The following is a 13,534-nucleotide window of genomic DNA, read 5'->3' as shown; positions in this document are numbered from 1 at the left end:
CCCCTTTGCAGAGAAACAGCCCCAAAGCATGATGTTTCCACCACCATGCTTTACAGTAGGTATGGTGTTTGATGGATGCAACTCAGTATTCTTTTTCCTCCAAACACGACAAGTTGTGTTTCTACCAAACAGTTCCAGTTTGGTTTCATCAGACATAGGACATTCTCCCAAAACTCTTCTGGATCATCCAAATGCTCTCTAGCAAGCTTCAGACGGGCCTGGACATGTACTGGCTTAAGCAGTGGGACACGTCTGGCACTGCAGGATCTGAGTCCATGGTGGCGTAGTGTGTTACTTATGGGTAGGCCTTGTTACATTGGTCCCAGCTCTCTGCAGTTCATTCACTAGGTCCCCCCGCGTGGTTCTGGGATTTTTGCTCACCGTTCTTGTGATCATTCTGACCCCACAGGGTGGGATTTTGCGTGGAGCCCCAGATCGAGGGAGATAATCAGTGGTCTTGAATGTCTTCCATTTTCTAATTATTGCTCCCACTGTTGATTTCTTCACTCCAAGCTGGTTGGCTATTGCAGATTCAGTCTTCCCAGCCTGGTGCAGGGCTACAATTTTGTTTCTGGTGTCCTTTGACAGCTCTTTGGTCTTCACCATAGTGGAGTTTGGAGTCAGACTGTTTGAGGGTGTGCACAGGTGTCTTTTTATACTGATAACAAGTTTAAACAGGTGCCATTACTACAGGTAATGAGTGGAGGAAAGAGGAGACTCTTAAAGAAGAAGTTACAGGTCTGTGAGAGCCAGAAATCTTGATTGTTTGTTTCTGACCAAATACTTACTTTCCACCATAATATGCAAATAAAATGATAAAAAAACAGACAATGTGATTTTCTGTATTTTTATTTCTCGGTTTGTCTCCCATAGTGGAGGTCTAACTATGGTGGAACGTGCACTATTGCTGACTGACTAAATGCTTTTTTGCCCCACTGTGTGTGTGTGTGTATGTATGTATGTATATATATATATATGTGATTTTTTTTTTTTTTTTTTTTTTTATTTGAGGGCACTTTTCTGCATTGTTGCCATAATTCCCAACATTTTAACCCCTTCATGACCTTGGGATTTTCCGTGTTCGTTTTTCGCTCCCCTCCTTCCCAGAGCCATAACTTTTTTTTTTTTTTTTTTTTTTTTTCCCCCCCGTCAATTTGGCCATGTGAGGGCTTATTTTTTGCAGGACGAGTTGTACTTTTGAACGACATTATTGGTTTTACCATGTTGTGTACTAGAAAACGGGAAAAAAATTCCAAGTGCGGTGAAATTGCAAAAAAAGTGCAGTCCCACACTTGTTTTGTTTGGCTTTTTTGCTAGGTTCACTAAATGCTAAAACTGACCTGATATTATGATTCTCCAGGTCAGTACGAGTTCATAGACACCTAACATGACTTGGTTATTTTTTTTTTTTTTTATCTAAGTGGTGAAAAAAAATTCCAAACTTTGCTAAAAAAAAAATTGCGCCATTTTCCGATACTCGTAGCGTCTCCATTTTTCATGATCTGGGGTCGGTTGAGGGCTTATATTTTTGCGTGCCGAGCTGGCATTTTTAATACCATTTCGGTGCAGATACGTTCTTTTGATCGCCCGTTATTGCATTTTAATGCAATGTCGCGGCGACCAAAAAAAGTAATTCTGGCGTTTCGAATTTTTCTCGCTACGCCATTTAGCGATCAGGTTAATACTTTTTTTTTTTTCTTCTGAACGCGGCGATACCAAATGTGTAGGTTTGGTTTTTTTTTTTTTGTTTTTTTTTTTTATTTTGATTCAAAGGGGGGTGATTTAAACTTTTTATATATATATTTTTTTTTTCTTTCATTTTTTTTTTTTTTTACTTTTGCCATGCTTCAATAGCCTCCATAGGAGGCCAGAAGCTGGCACAACGCGATTGGCTCTGCTACATAGCAGCGATTATCAGATCGCTGCTATGCAGCAGAAATGCAGGTGTGCTATGGGCGCCGACCACATGGTGGTGCTCACAGCTACCGGCGATCAGTAACCATAGAGGTCTCAAAGACCTCTATGGTTACTCTGCAGAAGCATCGCTGACCCCCGATCATGTGACGGGGGTCGGCGATGCGCTCATTTCTGGCCGGAAGCACCGGTTAAATGCCGCTGTCTGTTTGACAGTGGCATTTAACTACCGGTAGTTAATAGCGGCGGGTGAATCGCGATTTCACCCGCCGCTATTGCGGGCACGTCAGCTGTTCAAAACAGCTGACATGTTCCGGCTCTGATGCGGGCTCACCGCCGGAGCCCGCATCAAAGCGGGGCTTCTGACCTCGGACGTATTATCCCGTCCCAGGTCAGAAAGGGGTTAAATGTGGAATTTTCACACTACAAAAAAAATTTGGTGGTTTGTGACTAGGGAGTGTTCACTAATTCAGTGAACATAAAAGCCTCCCAAGTGTTCTACAGTTTTTGAATAAGCAATCTATTGATTCTAATGCAGAGTGTTTTGGAAGCAGTTTTTGTGGCCTATGTAGCTGACTACTAGTAATGAGCAAAAGTGCTTAAATAAGGCGTTATCGGAGCATGCTTGAAAAATGTTTGTCACTGCGGCTGCATGTCTCATGGCTGTTCGACTATTTGTTCGACAGCCGCAACACATGCATGGATTGCCTAAGGGTATGTGCACATGCTGCGGAATTTTCCGCAGCGGATTTTGAAAATCCGGAGTGCAAAACCACTGCAGTTTTCACTGCGGATTTTCACGCGGTTTCTTCTGCGGATTCCTCTGCGGGTTTTCAACTGCACTTTCCTATTGGTGCAGGTTGAAAACCGCTGCGGAATCCGCAGAAAGAAGTGACATGCTACTTTGTTTCCGCGCTGATTTTTCCGCAGCATGTGCGCAGCGGTTTTTTTTTTTTCCCATAGGTTTACTTGGTACTGTAAACTTAGGGAAAACTGCTGCGGATCCGCAGCGTCAAATCCGCTGCGGATCCACCGCAAAATCCGCAGCGTGTGCACATACCCTTAGGGTACGTTCACACAGGACTTTTTTGCTGCTTTTTTTTTGCTGCTTTTTTTATGCTAATTTTCAGCTGCTTTTTACAGTACCAGTAAAGCCTATGAGATTTCAGAAATCTCATGCACACACGTTGGTTTTTTGTTTGATCAGTTTTTTCTGCTTTGCTGCTTTTTTTGGACATAGGGCATGTCACTACTTTCAGCGTTTTTGCAGCGTTTTTTCACCCATTGACTTGAATGGGTGATGAAAAAAACGCTGAAAAAACGCATGTAGCATTATTTGCTGCGTTTTTTGTGCAGAAAATCCTGGCCAGCAGGAAGGGATCTCACAGCCAAGAGCTTAGGGGGTGTGGTTAGTGAGGTGTGAAGAGCCATTGTGAGGTGTCCTGTTTGTGATCTATTGTGAGGGAGTTCCTGGTAGTGAGGTGTGAAGAGCCATTGTGAGGTGTCCTAGCAGCTGAAAATTGGCATAAAAAAAGCAGCAAAAATCTGCAGCAAAAAAGTCCTGTGTGAACGCACCAAAAAACGCACCTAAATTAGCATAAAAAAAAAGCAGCAAAAAAGTCCTGTGTGAACGTACCCTAACAGTCACTAGACATGCAGCCTCGGGGACTCTGATATATTTTTCGAGCAAGTCAAAGACACTTGGTTAGCATATGAGCATGCTCTGATAACGCCTTATCCGAGCATTCACTTATCACTACTACTCCCAAATCTCATACAGTGAGAAAATACTATAAAAATGTGCTCGTTATTGTCTGTAGCGAGGTCTCTTTTTCAGACATCTTAATGTGATAAAAAAAAAATTATATTTTTTTTCTTCTCTACACTTTTAGGTTGAGCATTCTATGCTCTTTCCCTATGTTTCTCCTAAAGAGTCACCATTTCGACACATTCTTTATGGCTACGGCAATCACACTTTTGATGCAATGAAGAAGCACCTAGATTTACTGAAGGAAGACAAGTCCAAGTTTAATGAAGATGTCTTTAAAAACCAGTTGGCCCTTCTTACTTGGACTGTCCAGAGTGCTGCAAATGCCCTGGAGGGTGAGATTTGGGAAATAGATAATGAGTTTTAAGATGATGCTGTACCCCTCCAAAGTGAAGCACTTATTCCTATCCATGAGGCTGAAATGATTTCAATGTCAAAAGGAACTTTTCTTCTGATTCGTCCTGTCCAAACCACGGGCCGCACAATCCTGAGCATGAGTGCAAAATCGCAGGTGATTGATGGGTCTCTCCTTTTCTGTGTACATGGGGAGAGACCTGCACATTTTCTCTAAGTAGCGAAGGAAGAAGCCGGCCAAGAGATGTCTGGGCAGCATGAATCAGATAAGTTTCCTTAGTTTACAGATCTCCTCACCCCATCCCTCTTGTATTCACTTTCTTGAGCCAACATCTGGTGAAATAACTTTGGTTTGTGCCATACGAATACTAGCCACTGGAATAGAGGCGCCACTTTATTTCCCCCTCTCCTTACTTTCTATTGTGCACAAGGTTGGTATTTCAAGGCTGCTAATTCTGTCCCATTTAGAAAGTTTTTATACATGATCCCACTCCATTTTCCACACATTTCTACTTGAAACCCCAGAATAACTGTAGACACTATAGAGAAGCGGGAACCTTTTTAGAGCCCGGTGGCCAGCCTGGATCCGAATGGTGGCCAGCCTGGTTTTGGTTGGCAGTTGTTTGCTGCCCTGTTCAGGTTACACAGTAAGTAATCGGCTGACTACCTGCAGTGCAGGAGCAGTATGGATGGGCTCAAACTAGGAGGATTCTGAACGTATGTTAAGCACTGAATACTTATTTATTTATCAGTGACAGTGATCACTATAAATGGTGTTAATTTTTGTTATTTTGGTAATTATCGGAAGCAGTGACTTCCATAATTGACGGTTATACTGTCGGATTTTATTTTTTTCCGTAATAAAAGCAGCATCTGCTTAACCAGTCTGTCATGATACTGGAATATCTGCTCTCCCTGTGCCATGCAACAGAGGGCTGAAACTCTTGCGATTGCTAGAAATTCTTTCTGTGCTTTAGGTTGGTGGTTGGGTTCCTTAATGAGCAGCATGCATGGAAGGTTATAGAATGGCTATCTACATTTCCACTTGAATAACCTGATGCTGGGTAACACATGACTTTTGGTCAGTAACTTGATGCCATGGTATATAAATTATGTATGTTCAAGTGTGGAGCTTATGAAGGAAGTCAATCACCATCTGAAGGCGTACAAGGGCTTCTCTGTTGCATTGCATAGTCCATAATGGCACGTGCACACAAGCACTTCGAAGCTACATTTTGGCTATTTATCAGTTTTATACCCTTTCTATTAAGGGTTGAGTCACATGGGACATCAATTTAGCAGAGAAAATCGGTAAAATTAATATTCTTGCAGATTTTGCTTTTTTCCTTGGTGAAAAGTTACAGCATAAATTGACATGTTCTGGATTTAAATCTGCAGCGTGTTGTAATCCCTGCTGATTTTTCATGGACTTGCAATCACATGGTTGAGACTCCCATTCTCTCTCCTGCTACACTTCAGACTTGACATCCAGAGCATCTGCCCCATGTGCACGTGCCCTAAAGCAGACTTTCCAGTACCTTGTATCATGAAGCGTACGAGCTTACATTATCGGGAGCAGTGTCTTCCATAATGGATTGTGTACAAAATTGGTAGTTTTTGCCTACCACAGTGTTATATCGGGGGCAGTGATCCCTCATATGTTACACTACAGGTGTACTTAATTATCGGGGACAGTGTTTCCCATAATTAGTTTTAGGTTAAATACTTGCTTGCAATGCTTAGCTCTGTTCACTAACTGTATATTGTGTTGCCTGTGTGCATGTTGTGGTCTTTGGCTCCTCTTGAAGAAAGCGTTTGATTTCTGCTCTGTGCAATTGTCTTTTTAAATTTCTACAATATTTATACCAGTTTAGGAAAAAATTTCCACAAAGATTAAAAATGTCTTCACTTTAAAGATTGCGCCAGGTCTGTACAAATAGTACTGTTAAGTTACACCCTGAAGCTCTTGTTTGGGCCGAGAGTCTTCCTTTCCAGGATGAGCACTTATTATAAATTACCTTGATCCTACTTGGTGAAAAGTCTTTGCATATAAAGAATTTGTTTTGTGGTTGTTGAAAAATGTCGCTAAAACTATACTTCTCTAGAAGTCTATTTTCCGCAGTGCATGTTTCATGTGTGACTGAGCTCATGTCTAATCCATTATGCAAATCTACTGTATCATAACCCTGAGGGTTTACTGGCCTCAAAGCAGGAGAACCTGAGGAATTGTAAGATTAAGCTGACCCGTCGCCAAGTGTGACAGTACAAGCAGCATACATTGATTTCTTAGACCTAATGATACTGGTATACTCACTCTGGCTGTATAACTTGGACATTTTCAGTCTGTAATTAAGGGAAGTATTCCAGTATGATTAGGTGTAAGATAATGTATTGAGTTTGTATTTGGTGGTCTGCTTTGACCATGGCTATTGCCACTGAAATGTCTACACATGTAGGTACTCTGGCTATGCCATCCACTGATGGTAAATACATGCAATGAATTAAGAGTATATAAATATTTGGTCATTAACCCAAACAGGGAGAAAAAATTTTATTTAATGGGTTATACACCCAAGTTTAGACGGTCAGGGCAGTTTGTGGGGAATGATGGTTAACCCCATTAAAATATATTGAAAGCCGATTACTTAACATTCCTCTGGGATTTCCTTGCGTATGGGTCTATGATGTAACTAGCTGTTAATTTTACTGTCACTCTGCTTATAATGTCAATGATTGGCTGTGCTTAATTAAACAGTTCTCCCTAAAGTCTGTCTCCTGTGTGATTTACCTTGGATTTGAGGCACCTTTTGTAAGCCACATGGTTTGTTCACTCATTGCATTTTTTTTTTTTCTTTGCCGGTACTGTAAAACACTGCATTTCTTTCTATGGCAAAAGGCAAAGTGACTAGGATTCCTTTGCAGAATTTTGAACCATCAAAACCATTTTCAAATCTGTGGCATTGCTGCTTTTATTGTTTGCAGCATTTTTTTACTTATTCAAATGAATGGGGGGCACATCAAGTAACAATGTATCAAGCACGCACACAGGTAAGGTACACATTATCTCAGCAGAAATGTCTCCAAATAAAAAGATCTGTTAGTTTATAGAGGGCAGTAAACGGGGTTAGAAGTAGGGATGAGCGAACAGCTTTGGGTAACTCCTTATCCGAATAACTATAGCGCTTGATGAATAGCTGCAGCAGGAACCCGGCTTCCTGGAGCGCTCCCGATAATCAGTGGTTCAGCTCCGCAGCTGCAGGTCACAGCTGTGACTGTCACAACGCACAGGATCTCCATGTATGTGTTGTGACTGTGAAACAGCCGTGACACATGCAGCTATTCAGTAAGCGATATCCGAATAGCTAAATAATAAACTATATCGCTTACTGAATAGCTGCATGTGTCACGGCTGTTTCACAGTCACAACACATACATGGAGATCCTGTGCGTTGTGACAGTCACAGCTGTGACCTGCAGCTGCGGAGCTGAACCACTGATTATCGGGAGCGCTCCAGGAAGCCGGGTTCCTGCTGCAGCTATTCATCAAGCGCTATAGTTATTCGGATAAGGAGTTACCCAAAGCTGTTCGCTCATCCCTACTTATTAAGGCATTTACTCATTTTGCATGTTTACCAGACTTTATTAAAAAAAAAAAAATCGGATAAAATCTGGGCAATAACAGTTGTCAGAATTACTGCCTAGAAACTAGAGTATAGAAATTAACACTTGTTCCTTCCCCTGAATTGTCAAGAGGTGCAAGAGCCAGAATATGAAACAAATTGTACTGCTTTGTTACAGCTCTCAGACTTAATAAAAAGACTTGCTTTCAAACAAAAACCAATGTACCGTATTGTGCAGATTAGATACACCCCAAATTTTGAGAAGAAATGGGGAACAGATGTACAGTACAGATCAAAAGTTTGGACACGCCTTCTTAAACATTTTTCTGTATTTTCATGACTATGAAAACTGTAAATTCACACTGAAGGCATCAAAACTATGAATTAACACGTGTAATTATATACTTTCACACTTTTTTTTTTATTATGTCTTATATTCTACGTTCTTCAAAGTAGCCACCTTTTTTTGCTTTGACTGCTATGCACTCTTGGCATTCTCTTGATGAGCTTCAGGAGGTAGTCACTGGGAATGGTTTTCATTCACTTCACAGGTGTGCCCTGTCAGGTTTAATAATTGGGATTTCTTGCCTTATAAATGGGGTTGGGACCATCAGTTGTGTTGAGCAGAAGTCTGGTGGATACACAGCTGATAGTCCTACTGAATAGAGCTGTGTTGTTTTTTTTTGTTTTTTTTTCTTGCCATAATACAAATTCTAAGTAAAGAAAAATGAGTGGCCATCATTACTTTAAAAAATGAAGGTCAGTCTGAAAAATTGGGAAAACGTTGTGTCCCCAAGTGCAGTTGCAAAAACCATCAAGCGCTACAAAGAAACTGGCTCACATGAGGACTGCCCCAGGAAAGGAAGACCAAGAGTCACCTCTGCTTCTGAGGATAAGTTTATCTGAGTCACCAGCCTCAGAAATCGCAAGTTAACAGCAGCTCAGATTAGAGACCAGGTCAATGCCACAGAGTTCTAGCAGCAGACACATCTCTACAACAACTGTTAAGAGGAGACTTTGTGCAGCAGGCCTTCATGGTAAAATAGCTGCTAGGAAACCACTGCTAAGGACAGGCAACAAGCAGAAGAGACTTGTTTGGGCTAAAGAACACAAGGAATGGACATTAGACCAGTGGAAATCTGTGCTTTGGTCTGAGGAGTCCAAATTTGAGATCTTTGGTTCCAACCACCGTGTCTTTGTGACACAAAAGGTGAATGGATGGATTCTATATGCCTGGTTCCCACCGTGAAGCATGGAGGAGGAGGTGTGATGGTGTGGGTGCTTTGGTAGTGACTGCTGGGGATTTATTCAAAATTGAAGGCATACTGAACCAGCATGGCTACCACAGCATCTTGCAGCAGCATGCTATTCCATCTGGTTTGAGTTTATTTGGACCATTTTATTTTTCACCAGGACAATGACCCCAAACACACCTCCAGCCTGTGAAAGGGCTACTTGTCTAAGAAGGAGAGTGATGGGGTGCTATGCCAGATGACCTGGCCTCCACAGTCACCAGACCTGAACCCAATCGAGATGGTTTGGGGTGAGCTGGACTGCAGAGTGAAGGCAAAAGGGCCAACAAGTGCTAAGCATCTCTGGGAACTCCTTCAAGATTGTTGGAAGACCATTCCCGGTGACTACCTCTTGAAGCTCATCAAGAGAATGCCAAGAGTGTGCAAAGCAGTCATCAAAACAAAAGGTGGCTACTTTGAAGAACCTAGAATATAAGACATAATTTCAGTTGTTTCACACTTTTTTTGTAAAGTACATAATTCCACGTGTTAATTCATAGTTTTGATGTCTTCAGTGTGAATGTACAATTTTCATAGTCATGAAAATACAGAAATCTTTTAAATGGGAAGGTGTGTCCAAACTTTTGATCTGTAATGGGGTTTTTTTTTCTTCAATGTTCGGTTACAATCGGCAAAAATTGCGATTGTAATCCGAACACCAAGTCAGTGGGAGGCAAAACAAACGCCTTCAAACAGACCCAAAAGCTGCCAAGACACATCAAATTAGGGATAGACACTAGGAAAGTAGCCTCAATTCACCCACAGTACAAAATGTAGCATGGCATAGTATCAAGCAGCCATGCATTAGGTATCGTGATCTGGGCCAGAATTTATAGCTTTTACTTAAACACCAAAGTAAGATGAGGTGGTTGAGGATCGGTGTAGGCCTGCTGTGCTGGGAACCCTAATACCACATACAATAGCTCAGATTTTTATTGACAACGGTAGCCTCCGAAACTCGTATTTGTAACACGATAGTTCATTCCCATGAGGTGGAGGCCTGCTGGTCTCAGAGGCCTACTGCTACAGGCAATACACATGAAGGAGAACAAAAAACTGAAAAAAAGCTGAATGGCACTAAGAACCAGGTGGATGCTCATGAAGCAGGAGTAGCTGAGTCAACGACCTCACCCACGGTGAATACACTGGAGCTGGCGTGCTTGCTTGAAAAACACCTATATGGCAGTCCAGGTAAGAGAACGTAGCAGCACCACACAATGGGTCCGGGACCCGTTGACTGCACCAGCTCTGTCTGCAATTCGTCCTGCCCTCTATTCAAACATGCTGTGGACAAGGTGACAAAGGTTTTTATCGGAGTAACACATGAAGGAGACCTAACCAGTACGCTACATATTGCTAAAACTGATGCCACTTTGGCAGTGTCTGCCACTAATTTTTGGAATAGTATAATAGGTACCAACAAGTCTTCCACTACTCCCAACCAGGAGTGATCACATTACCAAAAAGTGTGCCACTTTGTTGGTGTCTGCCACTAATATTTATTCTCTTATGAAATTTATAATGGGGACCGACACACTTTCCACTACAGCCAACCTGCCTATACACATTTCCACAAATTAGTTTTAGCAGCGGCACAGAAGCCAAACTAAACATATCACAAAGTGTGGTTATGCAATATTAATGCAGCATATTAAAAATGCAACCACCTAGCCCAGTCTGTGGTTGGGATGCAAAAGTCCTTGGGGATCCATGTTAATCTTGATGAAAACTAGGCGGTCTACACTTTCAGGGGACAGCCAGCTGCGCTTATGTCAGCATACCTCCAGCAGCGCTGAAGACCCGTTCTGAGAGAATGCGGTCTGCTGGGCATAATAAAACCTGCAAGGTGAGAGGCAAGCTCAGGTCACTCGTCCATTTCTGAAGACCAAAATGTAAAAGGGTCCAAACCCTCCCTGATGGTATTGATATTCAGTTCTAGATACTCCTGCACCATCCTCTCCGTTTGTTTACCACATATAAGACTTGGTGTGACAAAGGTCTCACAGGAATGGCTTTTTGCACTGCTGCTAATGTCTTGGTGTTGACAAATTGACGTGCCGGACTTTGTGCATCACAGCTCTAGGCTTTCACTGTGCTTCACCGGCTTTGGGAAAAACCTCTCTAGGTAGGTTGTGTAAGTGTGTTTTGATAATCCAGCATTTGAGGGTCCCTTTCCAGGGTGGGAAGCATCTGGCAAATTTGGTGTTATAACATGGATCTAACAAAGTAGCAACCCAGTAATCGGCACCATTTCTAATCATAACTATACGGGGATCATGTTGCAAATAGTGCAGCAAGAAGGCACTTTTGTCATGCTCAACCATGAGGTCCAAGCCCATGCTGTGTTGGTGGCTGGGTAACACTGATGCTTATTTCCTCCGTCCCCTCCCGCCAACCACAGAAAAGAGATGAATCTTCTTTTCATCTCCTGAAAGTTGCTCACCAATCACATCATCTTCCTCCATTTGTTCCTCAGAGCTTGCACCTTCACCAACAGTTTCTGTTATCACCAGACCGCCTCGATTGCAGTAATCCACCCTCCCTTGGCGCCTACCTGTGTGACAACAGTCTGGAACTTAGAGACCATGTTATCCCTTCCGCATCCTCCTCTTCCTCTTGGACCACCACCTCCTCCTGCAGGCTATTCAAAGTCTGCTCCAGTATATAGATGACTGTAATAGTGATGCTGATGACGGCGGCGTCTGCGCTAACCATCTAGGTAGCCATTTCGAAACTGCAGAGGTCCTTAATCTGTGCCCGCTCTGTAAACGTGATATGCGCCACATCTGTACTGCTTTGGCCTAGGCTATACAACATGACATGCTGCATTAGGGCTTGTTGCCACTGTCGGCACATTGTTCATGCCAGTTAACAGGTTGATATGCAAAGACCTCTATCGATGCAAGTCGACGACCTAAGGGGTGTGAACAGCGGAAGTGAGCACACAGTTTCCATGCTTTCTGCAGCAGCTTGCCCAGGATAGTGGCGGCTAAAATGCTGTACCAGCAGATTGAGGATGTGAGCCATGCAAGGCACGTGTGAGCTTGCCTCACCGTAGGGCTGCCACTAGGTTTGCACTGTTATCAAACACTGCCTTCCCTGGATGCAGGTTCAGCGGAGACAGCCATTGATCAAACTGGGCCTGGAGAGCTGTCCACAACTCTTCAGCTGTATGACTTCGATCTCAAAGCGATATCAATTTTAACACTGCCTGATTGCAGTGAGCCCTGGCTAAGCAGTATGGAGGTGGTGGGGATTCGCTATGCACTGTTGGAGGCCCTAGAGGAGATAAAGGAGGAGGCAGAAACAGTGGAGGAAGTGTTAAATATAGATGTTTGTCCTGCAAGCCTTGAGGATTCCAAGACTTGTGGAGCAGCGCCTGCTCCACCAGAGTTACCCAGTGCCCAGTCAGAGATGTAACCCCCTTGGCCATGCTTGCTCATCCAAGTGTCTGTGGTGAAATGCACCTTAGCAGACAGATTTAGGCAAGGAACAGGTGATGTCTGTGACATGCTGGTGTAGCGCAGGCACGGCTTTCTTAGAAAAGTAACAACTGGGGGACTGCGACGGACAGCATGTGGACTTGAACACATACTTGCACACTTGCAATAAAATGCAAAATAATTATGTCAAAATCATACAATGTGGTTTTTCTGGATTTTTTTTTTTTAGATTCTGTGTCTCAGTTGAAGTGTACGTGTAATAAAAATCACAGACCCCTCCATTTTTTGTAGGTGGGAAAATTTGCCAAATCCACAGTATACAGTAGAGATAGATAGATAGAGATATATATATATATATATATATATATATATCTCTATTTATTTTTTTTTTTTCATAGGTCCGATTAATCAAAATATAAAATTAAACTGAAAATTAACCACAGTAATGAGAAAAAAATGTATCCAATCTTGATGGTACGATTACTCTTGCTGGCAACTAACATCTGATGATTCAATCATATGAGAGAATCAAATGCTATATGCAAATGCCCCTCAGCCCAAAATCTGCTGGGAGCGTGATCCGAGTGTCATTTTACTGTGCTACGATCCACTCCCTTAATTTCTCCATTCTGTCAGTTCGCGTATATTGGACTGCACTTGGATGACGTCCAAGTGCAGTCCGATGTTTCGCACTTACGCATAGACTTTTATGGGCGCATGCTGTCCAATGCTCGTACTCTGCCAGTTGCAGCATTCAGTCTTTTTTTTTTTCTCATGCCAGCTTGGCATGAGAAAGTAAACCTTAGTTAATTTGGGGGCATAGGCCTACCAAACATAACCGCTATATATTTATCGAATTTAATAAAACAAAGCCAGTACTGGTTTATGCAAGAAGACCCCCCCAAACTGGCTTGACCTTGAAATTGTACATAACCACAATAAATCACCTAAAGAATTGGTTTTTGACCATATCCTAAACAGACCTTGTAATGCCTATGCACATCACCCTATCTTTTCTCCCATTATATACGCCTGGGACAAACTGTCTAAACGAAAGAGAGGCTCCAACAGGAAAATCCTTCTCCGCAATACCCCTATAGAGATTATCATGCTTATCCAAAATATTAACCCCTCTCCCATATG

The 13,534-nt window shown here is 42.5% G+C and overlaps 1 protein-coding gene across 3 annotated transcripts in view; it reads left to right on the top strand.

Moving 5' to 3' along the window:
* Positions 1 to 6,802, top strand: part of TFRC (transferrin receptor) — a 57,269-nt gene extending 50,467 nt beyond the window's left edge. For all 3 annotated transcript variants that reach the window (XM_077290245.1, XM_077290246.1, XM_077290244.1), the window contains exon 19: positions 3,807 to 6,802. In XM_077290245.1, the coding sequence (XP_077146360.1) occupies positions 3,807 to 4,049 (243 nt within the window). In that variant the 3' untranslated portion in view covers positions 4,050 to 6,802. The remainder of the gene's footprint in view (positions 1 to 3,806) is intronic.
* The last annotated feature ends 6,732 nt before the right edge of the window (positions 6,803 to 13,534 follow it).

The sequence above is a fragment of the Ranitomeya variabilis genome, chromosome 2 (genome assembly GCF_051348905.1).
Source record: "Ranitomeya variabilis isolate aRanVar5 chromosome 2, aRanVar5.hap1, whole genome shotgun sequence".
Classification (NCBI taxonomy): Eukaryota; Metazoa; Chordata; class Amphibia; order Anura; family Dendrobatidae; genus Ranitomeya; species Ranitomeya variabilis.
This window is presented reverse-complemented; position numbering and strand designations above follow the sequence as displayed.